Raw genomic sequence first — 15,558 nt, forward strand, 5'->3', positions numbered from 1 at the left:
AAAGTATTATGTATTAATTATATTAAAATAATTATATCTAAACAATGAAATACATATATGTTTTTTTTATGAAGTTTGGAAAAAATGTGATTTGAATTTGATATTAAAATAATATATGATAAAATATTTTATGAAAAAAAAAAACAAAATTTGTGCTGATTTCAAATAGTAAAGATCTGGAATATGAAGGTAAAAGAAACATGTATATATTATAAATTTCAAATAGTAGAAATTTGAGGTTTAGAGTCGAAAGATGTATTTAATGTGAATATATATATATATATTAATAACTAAATAAACACACTGGTTACAAGTGTTTAATAGTCCCAAAAAAAAAAAAAGTGTCAAATAGTCCAAATAGTTTTGATTTTGTAGGCGCAACTCGCCCTGTGAAGCCCAATCACATAAAAAGAGGCCCTTACCCATTATGGTTAATTTAATTTTGGCCCGTTATTGCTTAGTAGCTTCTTATTTTAATTAATTATACATTTCGGAAATTTAAATACGATACATATTTTTATCCTTAGGAAATGATCGTGTTGAAGATAATATCTGCAGTTTCTTTTTTTATTTTTATTTTTATTCCAACCGCTATTATTATTATTTTTTTCGATCGCTATTAAATTGATTGGTTTGTATTCTTGAATTTATTATTTTAAAGATATAAAATTTATAGTATTAATTTTTATATATTTAAATATTAAATAAAAGAATTTTAAGTCTAAAACTCTACACCATACAGTATATGCCCACCACAAACATTAAAAATAATTATAAAAAAGGGAAATTTGTAGCGTGGATTTAACGCTGGACTGTCGACACAGATTCTGCGTTGGAGCCCACATTTCTTGCAATTTTAAAAAACTAATAATAATAATTTAAAAGTTCTCAAGTTTTGTATTTGACGGCGTTATGTACCGTGAAGTTCGTGTCGTGGCTCGGCTGACTCGCGCAAGCCAAGCCGCAGGTTCTGCACATATAATTATTCACTTTACCACACGAGCCGCCGCCAGGGAAGCCGCTTGCGTTACGAGGCTTACGCGGCGCCCCGCAACGATATAAACTCAGCGGCGGTTCATATTTCATTGTTCATCTGCAAAGGCTCTTCTGTGTTTGGTTGCGTTCACAACTTGAGCTCGTTAAAAAATGGTAAGAATTCGTCTCCACGTTTTTGCAGATTTGCGTCGTGTTGCTTGTCCTTCCTATGTTTATGCTGTTCTTGGAATGGCAGTTTGATCTCTGATTGTTTGGATTTTAGATTTTTTTTGTATTTTTCGCGAATTTGGGGTCGTACTCCGATGGAAATGGATTTATGTTTGGCACGAGTTTATTGGAGTTTGTAATGGATACACGATCATTTGATTGCTTTTATCTAGCGTTCGTGTCCGGATTGAGTTTATCGACGTTGAGACTGTTAGGTGCTAACTGGTTTCAGAAAATCAAGTTAGCTTTCTGCCTGGCTGCATAATATTTGGACTTGAATGGGCCATATTGTGATTGATTCATCTTTCCACTGCACATAATCTGTTTATTCTCTTACTTATCATTTCATTGTTTTTAACTTTTTGACTGGATGTGATGTTGAATTGTCTTCATGATCTTCGCCTTTTATTTGCAAATAAATATTGCCGATTAGCTCAAATGTAGCCTTCAGACCTTCCCCATTTGTATGATGTCTCGGCTATTGCTTTGATTGGGGCGCTTCTGATCTGATTGGTATCTGAGTGAGTCTAATAGGAATTGAAGGACTTGTTTTCGAATCGTTTGGTCCACTTTTTAACGTATCAGCTCCGTATATACCTTGGCTGATTAGGTGTTACTGAAATCAACTTTGAGATCACTTTCCAACCTGAGAAATGACTTTGGAGGATGAACAGCTAGCAGTGTGTCTCCTGGTTATCATGCCTTTTTTGTTTGAGTTTTTGTTGTTATGCCATCATGCTTCTGCAATACTTCTACTGGTGGATGTGTTAACTTTTCTTTTTATTCACTTGTGAAATTTTTATGATCCCATCATCTTCAGGCTAATGCAGCATCTGGGATGGCTGTGGACGATGAGTGCAAATTGAAATTCTTAGAACTGAAGGCAAAGAGGACTTATCGCTACATTGTTTTTAAAATTGAGGAGAAACAGAAGCAAGTGGTCGTTGAAAAAGTTGGCGAGCCAACTGAAAACTATGAGGACTTCACTGCTAGTCTTCCTGCTGATGAATGCCGCTACACTGTCTATGATTTTGACTTTGTAACTGCAGAGAATTGCCAGAAAAGCAGGATCTTTTTCATCGCCTGGTATCATTAGTAAATTAATCATTCTATTTCCCCAATCTTAATATGTTCTGCTTTACTTGTTGTTGAGACTAATCCATTGTTATACTAATTGAGTATGGTATATTTACTTATGTTCATTGTGTTTGTTATAGGTCTCCTGACACTGCTCGTATCCGGAACAAGATGATTTATGCCAGCTCTAAGGACAGATTCAAACGGGAGCTTGATGGAATTCAAGTTGAATTACAAGCAACTGACCCAACTGAGATGGGTCTGGATGTTATCAAGAGTCGTGCTAACTAAGTAAAAGCTTGTACTTTGCAGACCTTCTGCAGAAGAGTTGCTATGCTTCTTGACCTTTACTTTATAAAGGGATGCTTGTATTTTGAGGGATGGTAAACTTGGATAGGTTCATACCAAGTGCTTCCTCTTACCATTCCTTACATTTATATGGAATTATGAGTGGTGATAAATATTTGCTACTTTTGATATTCTTTGTTGGCTGTTCAGCTGTAGTTTACATGTCTGATATCTACAAGCTGATATGTAAATTTGGGGAGAGACACAAATCTGATTCCCTATTTTGTTTTGAATATGGGATACAACCTAAATCCTGCTAGGTGCAAACTTGTTATTTTCTACTTCATATCCTTTGGCATTTTGATAGGCTTAAATGATTTAGTTTTTCAGCACTGCATGCATTGTGTTTATAAATTATGATGTTGCTGCGAGCTAAATAGTGGGACAGTGGAAGAAGTTGTATTATTAATCCGTGTAAATAGGGTCCCAAAATGTATTCACTAAGCATGCATGATTCTAATCGTGAGATTTTCCACTGTTTTCTTTGTGTTCATTTGCTTTCACTGAGTTTGTAAAGAAGTGAAAACATCCTTGTCTCTCGGCTTTGAGCATATGGATATCCATACCCAAAGTAGTAAGTATCTGTCTCTTTTGTCTTAACATTCTCATGTGCACCATTGCCAACTCACATAATTTATGTTAGAAGTTGACATTAGGTCCACCTCTTTCATTCCTGAGGTGCCCTTGCTAGTTGCTAGTCCATCCCCACATGTATGTCATATGGACAATCTATTCATACTGGATACCGGTTGATTACTTCTAATTGACTGGTTGTGTTGCATTTTACTTATTTACAATCAAAACAAAACATGCATGTATATACATTACATGGGTTGAACTTGTAAAGTTATATTTATTTGTGTTTGTCATTTTAGAGTTTTACTATTATGTAAGCTTTATTTTTTTGGTGCAGAATGTAGGAGAGGATATTTTGAAGCACTAATCGACCACGGCATTGGGTGCACATTGAATGCTTAAATGGATAGAAACAGGTATATGTTGCTCTCCTTGCTTCTGTTGTTTTGTTTATACTGATTTCTTGAATAGTAAAGCTACGGCTACCTTGCCTTTCTACATTAGGCTGTCCCAAGATACAAGCACACACAAGCACCTGGACACATGTATGCATGTGTGGGTGTCTAGAAACAAGTATGATAGCTAGACTTAATCCATCCAGGCAGAATCCAGCCGTTCTCAAGCTTTCTCAGCAGCATTAACCAGTTTGTTGCTTAATTCCCATAGCCTTTTTGCCAAATCTTCACTCCTTGCAAATCTGCTTGGCTTGAACTCATTGCAGTCCACAAAGTACTTCCCTGTTACGCCTTCCAAGCTTGGGTGAAGCGCAACATAGCATGTTGTGGCTGCCCCCTGAAAATCCAAACAGAAATGATCCTCAAGTAACCCTGCAACTGCTAATTTAAACTGTTTGTACCCAACAGGGATAGTAGATAGGCCTGTACTTCTGCTCCTTGAGAATTCACACCCAAATGCTCAAAATGCTTTCATTAATGAAGCTCGTACCCAAATTATTAGAAGAATTAGGTTGTTGGAAGATACAGACAATGTCACATTCTTTTTCTGAATCTTTTTAGGCTGAGTTGATGATAGACCTAGGTACCACTTACCTGGTGGACATTCTTCCATAGTATGTTAGTCATAAACTTCAAAACCCCTGTCACCAAAGCATTTCATCAATGAAATGAAAATAGAGCCAAATTCCTAAACCAATTAATTTGTGGGAAATGATTGTAGGGATAAGATACAGTGCTACTTACTCATGAGCACTCCTGAATACCTAAACAGGTTTGTCATTATCAATCCAGGGTGCACTGAGTTGGCTGTGATATTCGCACCCTCAGCCTGAATAATAGCCACAATCTACAATTGTCAGTAACTTAAATTCCTTACATTGAAACATGTTGCATAAACAGGGAATGCCAAAGTTGTACCTTAAGTCGCCTGGAGAGCTCATTTGCATGAAGTATGTTTGCTAGTTTGGATTGTCCGTATGCTCTCTTGTCATCATAGCTGCAATTGTTCAAATTAGTTGTTGATAGCTGAATTAGCATATTCTGGCTGATAAAGCTGTTTCTAATTAGATAAAAAGGAGACTTGTGTATTTATTTATCTTTGAGAGCTCATTTGCCTGTTTTTATCGTTAATCTTGTCAAGTGCAATCCCTTCTTCATAGGTATGGATATGTGCTACTGATGAGAGGTTCACAATCCTGCCCTGGATCCCAGTAGACTTAGCCGTTTCTTTCATCTTGTGGAGGAGTAGGTTAGTCAAGTAGAAGTGGCCTAAACGGAACAGAACATAACAAAATTAGAATCAAGTACAAGTGTGTATGATTTCAGTTAATTAGCAGCAAGGATTCTAATTATAATACTACACACACCAAGATGATTGGTAGCAAACTGCATCTCAATCCCATCTTGAGACAGTTGGTAAGGACAGAACATGATCCCAGCATTGTTTCTGAAACTCAAACACACACAGATAGATGGATGAATGGATGATCTATCTATATATATGTGTGTGTGTGTGTGTGTGTGTGTGATGTGCACACTAGCTAGCTAATAACTTGAGTGAGTGAGTGAGTGAGTCAGTCCGTCTCACTCACATCAAGATGTTGAGGGGAAGGTTGAGGGCCATGAAGCTGTGTGCAAAGTCCCTAATTGATTTGAGTGAGGCAAGGTCCAGTTTGAGGACATCAACCCTGGCACTGCTGTTGTGCTGGAGAATGTGATCCTTGGCCTCACCTGCGGCCTCCATGTTTCTTGCTCCGATGATCACATGGACATTCCTTAGTGCCAAAACCCTTGCTGTCTCCAGTCCTATCCCACTTGCCCCTCCTATCATCATCATATTCATATTCATATTCATATTGTATCACATCATACAAAAATTCAGATACAAAAGACGAGGAGAAGAGAAGTATGCTAATGTTTTTACATACATTACGTAAGTACATAAAAAGTGCAACGTGGTTGTTGCATGAAATACATACATATATATATATATATATAGACACTATATGTAAAAGAGAAGTGGCAATATATTTTGATAAGCTATTTATAAGAATATTTTTATGTATCAACTTAGACAATCCAATACTATCCAATGTGGGATACTTAATGCTTCCCTTGAGATGATAATTTCGAAACTCAATACGGGCATCATGGCTCTGTTAAGATGGAAATTCAAAATTTTAACTTAAAACCAGTTGGTTGTAAATGGAGTAGCTTTAGCTCTTTATAAACAGGGGAGTCCAACGGGATACTTAACAAATATGTCTATCTAATTTGATATGGGGGAGGAGAGGGCCCATTAACAAGTGGTGGGGCGTAGGCAGCACCATGTGTTAATTTTTCAGTACAGATCACGCATTTATTGCTTTGGAATATTTTTAATTAGTAGTAGAGTAGGTTATTAGATTCGTTAGCTGCTCATGCAACCTAGACTAGACCAGACTGGACTGAACTAGACACACACGGAAAATTGGTTTCAATTAATTAATTAGGAAACAGAAACCTACCAAACTGGTATGGTGTTATATACTTACAAAACAGCAACAGCGACAGCGATAGCCACGGCACAAGTGTGCGTGTTTAATCAATCAATTCATTAATAAATTAATCAATGTTTTGATCATCACGTGCTTTATTATTATGAGTATTATATTGGCCTGGGGTCCAACCGTCTTCTTCCGCTGAAGTAGCAAGCGGTTTTGCAGGGAGAAGCAATGGAAGCTCAATTAATTATAGATATTGATGAATGAATGAATGAATGGTTTAGCAGGGGAGGGGAGGGGAGGGGAGGGACCTGTGATGATCGCGGTGAGATCGGGGGCGTGAATTTGGATCCCCTTCGTGACCTCCTCCGCGGTGGATGCCGACCCGAACCCGCTCGGCCCTGCCATTCCCGTCATCAGCCTCAACATTGTTATTGTTCTTGTGCTTGTCATTCTCTCTGTCTGTCTGTCTGCCTGTCTCTCAGTTCTGACCCGACCCGACCCGCCAGATGGATTTAATCGATCCAATTATTTGTTAATGCAAACAGGGAATTAGAGAGGAATGGAAGCAAGCAAGCAAGCAAGCAATCTACCGAGAGAGAGAGAGAGAGAGAGAGAAATATAGGGGAAATTTGAGGGGGTGGGGGTGGGGGTGGTGGGGATGGCGAGTATGGATAATGGTTGAAGGTTGGATTCATTAATTAACAATCTGTTGCATTTACTACTACCACACTACATTACATATGACCCGACCTGACCTGACCTGACCTGAGAGGAGATGACGACTGCGACTATGTATATATCATGGTGTAATAAGTAGGTGGTTAGAACTAAAATGAATGAATGAATGAATACAGTTATAAGAAAAAGAAAAAGAAGCTGCATTTGTATGCGTTGATAGATAGATTGGGAGTAGGTAGGAAGGTAGAGGTAGGTAGTATACAGATGGATAGATAGATGTTGTGTTTTTACTCTCTACGGTACGGTGGAGAGAGGACGACGCAACGTCAACGTGTGATGATATCATCATTCATTCATTGCTGTGCCTTGGATCTATCTATATATCATCAACTCCACCCTACTCGTACTCTTCGCAATGCATGTATATGCCATCCCATTGCAGGTTCTGCCGCCACCACCTCTATATATACTATAACAGGGAGGGGAGGGGAGGGGATCGTCAGCATCACATCACCCCTCCCTCCCTGCCACTCTAATCTACATCACCCATCACTAATAGGGTGGTGGTTGTTTTTGTTTTTTCTTCTCAATAATACTCCTCCATAAATAATAAACCCTAAACAACAACATTACAATTTATCATACTAATAACAAAAATACCACAAAATCCAAAATCTAAGAAAAAAATAAAAACTTTTAATGCATATAAATAAATACATTTGTTGTATGATCGGATCCAGTGATCAACATATATATCCTCAACAAAGCCTTTTCGCAAAATTAATATCTACCATCAGACAGATAGACAGAGAGAGAAAGAGAGAGGCTGCAAAGACACACAAAGCATCATCTGAGGCGAGGTGAGGTGAGGTCGGCTCGGGTCAAGATCATTTCTTCTTGGACGACCGCACAGGGACGCCTTTGTACATGTCGACCTTCTCCTTGAGGGCGTCTCTCCTGGGGCGACCCACCCTGTTGTTGGGGTCCAACAGCACCACCTCTTCAAACGCCCTCAGAGCCGATTTCAGGTCGTTGCTCTTCTCGTACGCATCCCCCAGATTGTTCCAGGCAGTCACGTACCCCGGCTGGATCCTCACCGCCTTCTCGAACTCCGCGATGCTCTTGTCGATCTTCCCATCGCGGACATAGGTCACGCCGAGGGCATTGTGCACCTGGATGGATGCAGTTGCAGTAATGAGAAAAAGATGATGATGATGATGTTAATCCAGACATGGAAACTTGTCCTACCTGTGCAAGATCTTGGTCGTCTCCATCCCACTTGTCGATTGCTTGAAGGAGAAACTTAATCGCAGCTGGGTAGAACTTTCTTCTCAGCATCACAGCTCCAAGTTCGAACAACTCTGTTGCGCTAGCATCGCCACTCCTAACTTGCTCCTGCGTAAGAAATAGAATTGTTTTAGCAGCGTCAACGGAAATAAAACTATATGAAGAAAAAGAAAGCACGCGCGCACTTGGAGCTCTTTTGCCGAAAGATCGAGCTCTCTACGAACAAGGACTTGGCGAATCACAAAGAAGGAACCGACACCAAGCAAAGCTAGAAGTAAGAGCAGGTACGAGAGCTGAATTCCCAATTCAAACAGCTCGGCAACTTGGTACAAAACATTTGCCGGTGCCGATGACGAGCCACCCTCACTCGCTAGTGCTGGATGCACGGGCGTCCACCAACAAAGCAGCGACGAAAGAAAAAGAGAAGCCCCTTCTACTCTCGGTATCTCTTCATCAGTTGACACCTTCCATGAGGCATCTGAAATAGGATGCGAGAGCATCGTATAGTTAGTTTAGCTTAGCTGCATAAGTTAATGAACCCAACAGCATGGTTTTATTCATCCTACGAGCGAGCACGAACACAAACATCGTTTTCATCCCTGAAGAATGTTGCTCTACAAATGCATATATCATGTCAAAAGAAACAAAACAGATTCACTGGGAAGGAAAGATTGTCCAAAGTGCTAGGATGCAAAATGAATGGAGATTGAATGAGAAGAGGGGATTATGATATGTAAATTGTTCATAACGTAGAATCATATAATACCTTCAACTCTAGTTAAAGTCACGGAGGAGTCACTTCTGCCTTCCTTTTGGAGTACCTATGTTTATCAACAACCAAAGATCGATTCTGCCATCAAATACGATACATTTATAAGTGTAATCATCTGATACTAGCAGAGATTTAATAAAGCATGCTTGACGTATAAGAAGAGCATGGAAAGCAAGAAGAGATATTTGAAGCAGGGGGGTGGGGTGTATTTGGCTTTATGCGTTGTTGTATGAAACTATCAGCATTTGCCGCGGATTATGCAAGTGCATCAATGTTGCAAATTGCAGACTTGGGATTCTTAAGCAAAGTAGTAGTATTACACTAACTAAAACATACTACTATTTTCTATTCAAATTTTTACCATTCTCCGAGATAACCTAAAAACACTTCAAACACACACATGGTTTTCCATTTACATTCCTTCGTTCTCACTTTGAGCCAGACCCTGTGTCTACTTATTTAGTCACTAATGTTATATTTTATTATTTTTATTAAACAAGAAAGCTCTTGCCACGTCTCAAGTAGATAGTTTATTATAACACCTATGGATACAACCATTCATGTATGTTGTACCTTTTTCTTTCTTTTTTTTTTTCTAATGAATGGTTCCTTTCGCTAATCGATGCAACCATTTGAATGTTTGTGTTTTCTCGCCAATAGGTATTGCACTTTTCGAGAAAAGTTACCAACCCTCTATAAATATTTGATTTTGGCTTAATGCAAAATGCACATCAAGCAATAAGATACGAGCAACAACTTTTCTAGTTTTTAACTCTTTTGTAATTATAAGTTCGAGCATATGTTTCACAAACCAATTGATTATCTAGTTTTTTATATCGATCCTCAATCCCTGCATTCCAAAAGAGTCAACATTTATTTAAAATGTAGATGTCATGTTGATCTTTGAAACAAAAAGACAATCCCTTTCTTAGTGATGGAACACAAGTATCAGTCCCAGATGCTTATTGCTTAATCACCAACCGAAAATTGAGGAAGAACAAAGTTAAGGTCAGGTTTAAAGTATCATTTTCCTGCCTAGAAATGTGATCCATAGACTATTCCACACACATGTTCTGTTTCTATTAATCTTTGTTTTATGCCAGTCGTAAGTAGTGAGTGTTTAAGAACAAAATACATTTACACTGATAGTATCCTGATGTCATCAATCTAGTAATAAACTTGCAATTTTAAAGGATGTGTGGAGTTGACTGAAAAACTAAAACTGAAATATATTACATAAAATATTAAATAAAGACCAATAATATGTTAAATGTAAGCCAGAATGTGCAATTAAAGAATAAAAATGGTAAAATGTGAAAAAAAAAAGAAAAAAAAAAGAAGATATCATAGCATAACGTACTTGTGCCATGGCTTGTTGCACCTTGATCAGATCATCATTCATTTCAAGAACAGTTTGCTCCAATATTTTCTCTGGGTCCTCAGAGGTGCTTATGAGGGCGTTTGCATATGCCTAAACTTAAGAAAAGAGAAAAAAAAATCATATTAAATAATGTTTAGTTGGTTAACCAATGAATGAGGCCCATAGCTTGCAAAAGAATGACATGAATACCTTAACAACCCTGGCAAACCTATCAAATAGTTTCGTTCGAGCAGCAAGAGCATTCCCTCTGCAACCAATACATTTTGATCTACTTGAAAAAGAAAGTTGCAGTCCTGCATAATTTGGGGCACCCACTGCAGAAAAAGAGACACTCCAACATAAATACAGGAAAAGAGTTCATATTTAGCCCATTACTAGTCAGGGAAAAACATATTTAAACAACCAAATAAAAGTAAAAATAGCAGAAGAACATCCGGACACATATATAAACTCTAAACTCATTGCCATCCACTGAATGCTAAAGGTAGTATTATGTCAAAATATCAAATAGGTTTGCTGAAGGTGGCACAGCATAAAGAAGAAAATTGAATAGCTGTAAAAATTTACTATTTTCTACCTGATATGTTTTATTGAATTGATCATTTTCAAAATATTCTACAAATATTTTAAATCAAATACTATATAGGAAGACTTAAACAAGCATATCTCATTCAAAATCCCAAATCCCACCAAAACTGAACAGTCATCTGAGATGCCCAAACAAACGCACCATGCCCTTTTGCTTAGAAACTAAAGAATTCAGTGATAAAAGTAAACTAACTGTAGTTTACACCAGGCTAGAAAAATTTTATTCGACCATCAATTAGAAGCTCTTCCACACAGCACACCATGTAACGACGAAGCTGTCACGTTACATCAACTCTAATTTAGCGAGAAAACTTTACATGTAACCAATCAACAGCCGAAACAACCCCTGACACTACCATTGTGAACCATTCTGAATAGGGTTGCATCTACAACCCAAATTGGAATTTCTGCTCAGCAACACTAAAAGCACTGCAAGGCGTGGAATTAATTACCTCCATTGCCAAAGAAAGGTTGCCTGAAAGGCAGTGATTGCACAGCAATGGCCCCTCTATTGCACGCGGGAGCTGAGGAGGGGGAGGAAGCCATGCTGATCCCTGCCATGGACGCCCTTACCGCTATAACCATCAACTACGAATCCCTGAACTTGTCTCTTCTCTGCGAGAGCAGTCAGCCAGAGCCTCCCAAAGAGAAGGAACCCTCTAAAAATAGCTCGGAATCGGTGAAAACAGAAGAGAAGTGAATCCCTCAGAGAAATTCTACAATTTGTTTGTTAACGTGAGCTGTGGTTTGATGGCTAAGGTAGGATCAGATTTCACATTTTTATTTTTATTTTTATTTCTTTATAAAATACTACTAATAATTATTTATTTTTATTTGGACGCCGGGCAAGATTTCTACAGCCCGGAAATTCAGGCCTTTATATGGGCTGGGCTGGGCTGGGCTAGACGGGTCAGCCCAAATTTATAGGCCAGTTGATTTGATTGATACTGATGGGTTCAGAAATCAATGGGTCGGAATGTCCGACGTACAACTTAAAAGTAGTAGTATTTATTAGTATTAACTCGGTAATAATAATTTATTTATTTTCTCCAACATTTAAGTCATTTCCCTAGAAAAAACAATTTATTTTACAACCTTAGATTCTGTTTCTAAGTTTTGGGATTATAATGTCTTCTACAATACAACTTGATAACAATCGAAAATTTATTTTCAAGTGAACCTATTTCTTCCCCCCCCCCCCCCCCCCACCCCACACTGCTCCAGTTACTGCCCTCCTACTTGTATAATTATACTAATGAATTTTAATAATAATAATAATAATAATAATAATAATAATACATGCATATGATATTCTCCATTCAATAATAACAATAAGAGAAGTAGAACCAATGTAGTGCAACCCCCCCCCACCCCATAGCCAGCCATATCATCATCAACTACAACCATAGATGAGATTAGTTATGAGGTGAGGTGCACCACAATTCAATTCAAATCCAATTTTACCAGCACAACTTTAGCTTCACTCGTTCAATTCTAAAAGGAAAGAAAAGATCGATGGTAGCAGAGTAGGAGCAAGGACCAATCATCATCGACATCTCATCTTTCTTACTCAGCTGAGACACACACACTCAAATGTTATAAATGTAAAGAGGATTCTGATTCTGCCCCGACAAGACTGTCGTCGTCGAGCCCCAAAGCCCCGGATTCCGCCTTCAAAGATTTCAAGTATCGAATTGCCTCATCAATAACATACACTGCACCTTTACCATTATTCACACTTGGGTTTGGGATCAGTCTCTGCAAAATGCTCAGAGTCTCGCGAATTCTCTCTTTCCTCCATCTCTTCTTCCCGGACTGCCAGGATTCCAACTCCTCCTTCTCATCCTCCAAGGAGGGCATCGACCTTTTCCAGCTGTCCCTATCCTCCCACTCCCCATATCCTTCTCCTCCATCCAACAGTTTTTGCCTTTTGGATTGGGGGGTTACCACCAAACTGTCGACTTCTTCACCAGTTTCAGATTCCTCGACTGGATCATGCACGCCATTGTCCGTCATTGAGCTGGGCGAATGGCCAGTGCTCGCTTCTTCATTATCATCACTTGTAAAATCACTGTTTCCATCAGAGCACAGAAGAGCGTTCAGTTCTTCAGTGTCTTCTTGCATTTCATTTCTTGACTCATCATCATCCCCTATGCTCTCATCAGCAGTGTTTGCTCTCCAAAGGTCTCCTCTAATCCTCTCCGGATCTTTACTGAAGATATAACTGGTCGGGGGATTCTCAGTCCCCTTAGCTCCACACTCAGACAGTGTCTGAACTCCAGAACTATATATCAAGGTGGTCTTGTGGCCGGAATGATCAAATACAAGAAATTGCTTCCGATTATGAGCAATGCCTGTAGAAGCAGGGGCTGCACGCTGTCCGGATTCAAATAGACCAGTGAGAAGATTCTCCTTCGGTGCAGCATTTAGAGTCTTGTAGAGATCCGGTACATGGAACAATCTGTTCTGTGTGTCATTCAGTTCACATACCCTCGATTGTCGAAACTGAGAAACTGGAAACAATGGAGCAGCTCTCACCAAGGAATCCTTGGCAGAGTTAGGATCGGTGAGAACCGGGCCAGCATTTGAACAACCCATGTCGAAAGGAGAATGGGATGAATTCAGATTAGGCAATGAAAGATGCAGCTGCTGGTTATGAAATCCGAATCTAAAATCCTTCTCCATTAATGCACACAATGACCTGAGAGTCAGAAAGATCGGTGTTCACAGGATACATTGAAGAGAAAAGAATAAAAAAGTAGTACAGCAGATGCGATCGTACCTAAGAATATCTGTTCGGATGTTGTATCTTTGAATGAAAATTGAAATAACTAAAGAAACTCCGGCGGAACTTGAATGGACGGAAAGGAAAATCAATTACGTGACAGGTTTAAGCAGATGGCGGAAATACTCAGCCTGAAATACATAATGAGAAAAAACAGCATAAATATTTCTCGGATTCATATATAGTGCAAACAAGCAAGCACAATACTACATTTAGATTCAATGAAATTCCAACAACAAAAGCTAACTCTGCCATTTCAGTAAACATAGCCTACTAACCTGGCAATCGTGGAGGGGTTGGAAGCATGCAATGACTCTAACTACTATGGTGGCAGAACCGGCAATTCCACTCTCGTGTTTTAAAGCCCGAAATCTGGTTTGGCTAGCTGCTTGGCACACCATAACTACTCTTCCCCACTAGGTCACTTTTGAATACAAAGTGATGAACCAAAAGGCAATTTGAAATCTCTAACACGAAATAAGGAAAGGTTTGGATAAAAATAACTACTCGGTCACAAGTGATTCTGAGTCTTCCAACCGAAGATGACGAAGGAAGGAACAGAATTCAATCGACCACAATTAACAAAAAAGATGGAAAGTCCTACAAAAGACAAGGAGTTATGCAAAGAACGGGCTAAAGAACTTTGAGAAACACTCAGTTTATCCGGCAAGGAAGAACAAGAAATCGAGTAGATCCCATGGAAACAACTGTATGTGTAATCTAGGAGTGGTGGGAAAGGAAGTAAGGTAACGAAATATTGACACAACTTTACAGAATCACATGGCAGTATAAGTTGAGCGAGGTAACTTTACGAAACACGGACAAACTGCACCACCGCATACTGTTCTTCAACTGGATAGATCGCCACTTCTTACTGGATTCAAGAGCCCCCAACCCTGACAGCATTTTGAGACAAAAATATAGTTAGATAATTAATGAAATGCGATTAAAAACCTTCCCAACTCTCAAGCTTTTTGTATGTACAGGATCAAACTTTTACCATGATTGAATTCCCAAACGATGTAATGTTGTATACATCCAAGAAGGGAAGTCGACATTAGTATACACTTATATAAATGAGATTAGCAGAATAATCACAGATACAGGGTAGAAATTTGTTGTGACAATAAATCCGTTCTAATACTCCATACGATAAGCATAAAAGCGTACAAATACTGCCACATCATTTGCAGTCAGAGCATTCATGGTTGAAGGAAATAATTTAGCAACAGAAGCATAACAGCACGTTTCCCTAAGAAGAAATCTCAGATATCAAGCTTCGTACAGGTTTAGAGCCTCAGCCAACAGAACAACTAGATTAGAAATCGGATCTTGCGCATGTGTATATACTTTCTGAATGAAATCGATGAATAAAAAATCACACAGATCTGATGAGAACAAAGAAAACAAGATTCACCGCAAACAGCTTCGATAGCGAAACAAATCAACACAACATTCTTCCACAGTAGTACAACTCATTGCACAGTAAAAAATGCAGACATTAGAAATGAATAAATTACTTACAGTTACCCGGAAAATCCCACTGGCACCAGAGACTCGGGCAGCAGTACAAATCTTACGAAGAGGCTTCCGCTTGCAGAGAAAGGAGGAGAAGTAGCAGTGAGCTAAAACCCGTGTACAATTAAGGCGAGGGGAGGGGAGACAGATGAAGGCTATATAGAGACGACAAATTCATGGGCACTGCACGAAACCAGATTGAGAACAGCACAGCGCATTTAATTTATTTTTTTTATAGATATATTCTTTTCCGGTGCCGGTGGTGTTAGGTTTCGTATTTTCGTGAATTAGTGTGCCAAACGTGCGAGCAATCATGCTTTGCATGCGTGCGTGAGCACTGCACTGTACTGCTACGCGAATCGGTGGCCCCGCTGCAGCTGGTGGTTGTGCGATGATGATTCCCT

General features: G+C 39.0%; 4 protein-coding genes across 5 annotated transcripts; 1 reads left to right on the top strand and 3 right to left on the bottom strand.

The window, feature by feature from the left end:
- The first annotated feature begins 981 nt into the window (after nucleotides 1-981).
- Nucleotides 982-2,914, top strand: LOC127263747 (actin-depolymerizing factor 1-like). Its single transcript, XM_051292947.1, has 3 exons — nucleotides 982-1,149; nucleotides 2,024-2,289; nucleotides 2,421-2,914. The coding sequence occupies exons 1-3, from the start codon at nucleotides 1,147-1,149 to the stop codon at nucleotides 2,569-2,571; spliced, it is 420 nt and encodes a 139-aa protein (XP_051148904.1). The 5' UTR covers nucleotides 982-1,146; the 3' UTR covers nucleotides 2,572-2,914.
- A 626-nt stretch (nucleotides 2,915-3,540) lies between these two features.
- Nucleotides 3,541-7,407, bottom strand: LOC127263746 (short-chain dehydrogenase TIC 32 B, chloroplastic-like). Its single transcript, XM_051292946.1, has 8 exons — nucleotides 6,454-7,407; nucleotides 5,252-5,483; nucleotides 5,027-5,106; nucleotides 4,775-4,928; nucleotides 4,578-4,656; nucleotides 4,404-4,488; nucleotides 4,254-4,300; nucleotides 3,541-3,996 (listed from the first exon to the last, which is right to left on the bottom strand). Exons 1-8 carry the CDS (start codon nucleotides 6,593-6,595, stop codon nucleotides 3,823-3,825), a joined length of 993 nt encoding a protein of 330 aa, XP_051148903.1. The 5' UTR covers nucleotides 6,596-7,407; the 3' UTR covers nucleotides 3,541-3,822.
- Nucleotides 7,408-7,499: 92 nt separating this feature from the next.
- Nucleotides 7,500-11,614, bottom strand: LOC127263745 (tetratricopeptide repeat domain-containing protein PYG7, chloroplastic). Of its 2 annotated transcripts, none has more exons than XM_051292944.1 (7): nucleotides 11,304-11,614; nucleotides 10,453-10,577; nucleotides 10,243-10,353; nucleotides 8,877-8,931; nucleotides 8,296-8,588; nucleotides 8,072-8,218; nucleotides 7,500-7,995 (listed from the first exon to the last, which is right to left on the bottom strand). In XM_051292944.1, the coding sequence occupies exons 1-7, from the start codon at nucleotides 11,434-11,436 to the stop codon at nucleotides 7,711-7,713; spliced, it is 1,149 nt and encodes a 382-aa protein (XP_051148901.1). In that variant the 5' UTR covers nucleotides 11,437-11,614; the 3' UTR covers nucleotides 7,500-7,710. The 2 variants fall into 2 exon arrangements, with proteins under 2 accessions (XP_051148901.1, XP_051148902.1); XM_051292945.1 differs by having other exon boundaries at nucleotides 10,243-10,358; nucleotides 11,304-11,613.
- Nucleotides 11,615-12,138: 524 nt separating this feature from the next.
- On the bottom strand, nucleotides 12,139-15,558 carry LOC127263748 (transcription factor bHLH143-like). The gene is made up of 4 exons (XM_051292948.1): nucleotides 15,161-15,558; nucleotides 13,915-14,532; nucleotides 13,634-13,767; nucleotides 12,139-13,552 (listed from the first exon to the last, which is right to left on the bottom strand). The coding sequence occupies exon 4, from the start codon at nucleotides 13,534-13,536 to the stop codon at nucleotides 12,448-12,450; it is 1,089 nt and encodes a 362-aa protein (XP_051148905.1). The 5' UTR covers nucleotides 13,537-13,552; nucleotides 13,634-13,767; nucleotides 13,915-14,532; nucleotides 15,161-15,558; the 3' UTR covers nucleotides 12,139-12,447.

The sequence above is a fragment of the Andrographis paniculata genome, unplaced genomic scaffold, assembly GCF_009805555.1.
Source record: "Andrographis paniculata isolate CXL003 unplaced genomic scaffold, ASM980555v1 Contig69END, whole genome shotgun sequence".
NCBI lineage: Eukaryota > Viridiplantae > Streptophyta > Magnoliopsida > Lamiales > Acanthaceae > Andrographis > Andrographis paniculata.

Excerpts from the sequence above, each read along its gene's own strand:
- LOC127263747 (XM_051292947.1), top strand. Across the intron at positions 2,290-2,420 it reads AGGATCTTTTTCATCGCCTG|GTCTCCTGACACTGCTCGTA; the intron begins GTATCATTAGTA and ends TGTTTGTTATAG.
- LOC127263746 (XM_051292946.1), bottom strand. The coding sequence starts at position 6,595 with ATGACAAGCACAAGAACAATAACAATGTTGAGGCTGATGACGGGAATG. Across the intron at positions 4,657-4,774 it reads AAGATTAACGATAAAAACAG|CTATGATGACAAGAGAGCAT; the intron begins GCAAATGAGCTC and ends GAACAATTGCAG. Across the intron at positions 4,301-4,403 it reads GTATTCAGGAGTGCTCATGA|GGGTTTTGAAGTTTATGACT; the intron begins GTAAGTAGCACT and ends CTTTGGTGACAG.
- LOC127263745 (XM_051292944.1), bottom strand. The coding sequence starts at position 11,436 with ATGGTTATAGCGGTAAGGGCGTCCATGGCAGGGATCAGCATGGCTTCC. Across the intron at positions 8,589-8,876 it reads GACTTTAACTAGAGTTGAAG|ATGCCTCATGGAAGGTGTCA; the intron begins GTATTATATGAT and ends ATCCTATTTCAG. Across the intron at positions 7,996-8,071 it reads ACGACCAAGATCTTGCACAG|GTGCACAATGCCCTCGGCGT; the intron begins GTAGGACAAGTT and ends GCATCCATCCAG.
- LOC127263748 (XM_051292948.1), bottom strand. The coding sequence starts at position 13,536 with ATGGAGAAGGATTTTAGATTCGGATTTCATAACCAGCAGCTGCATCTT.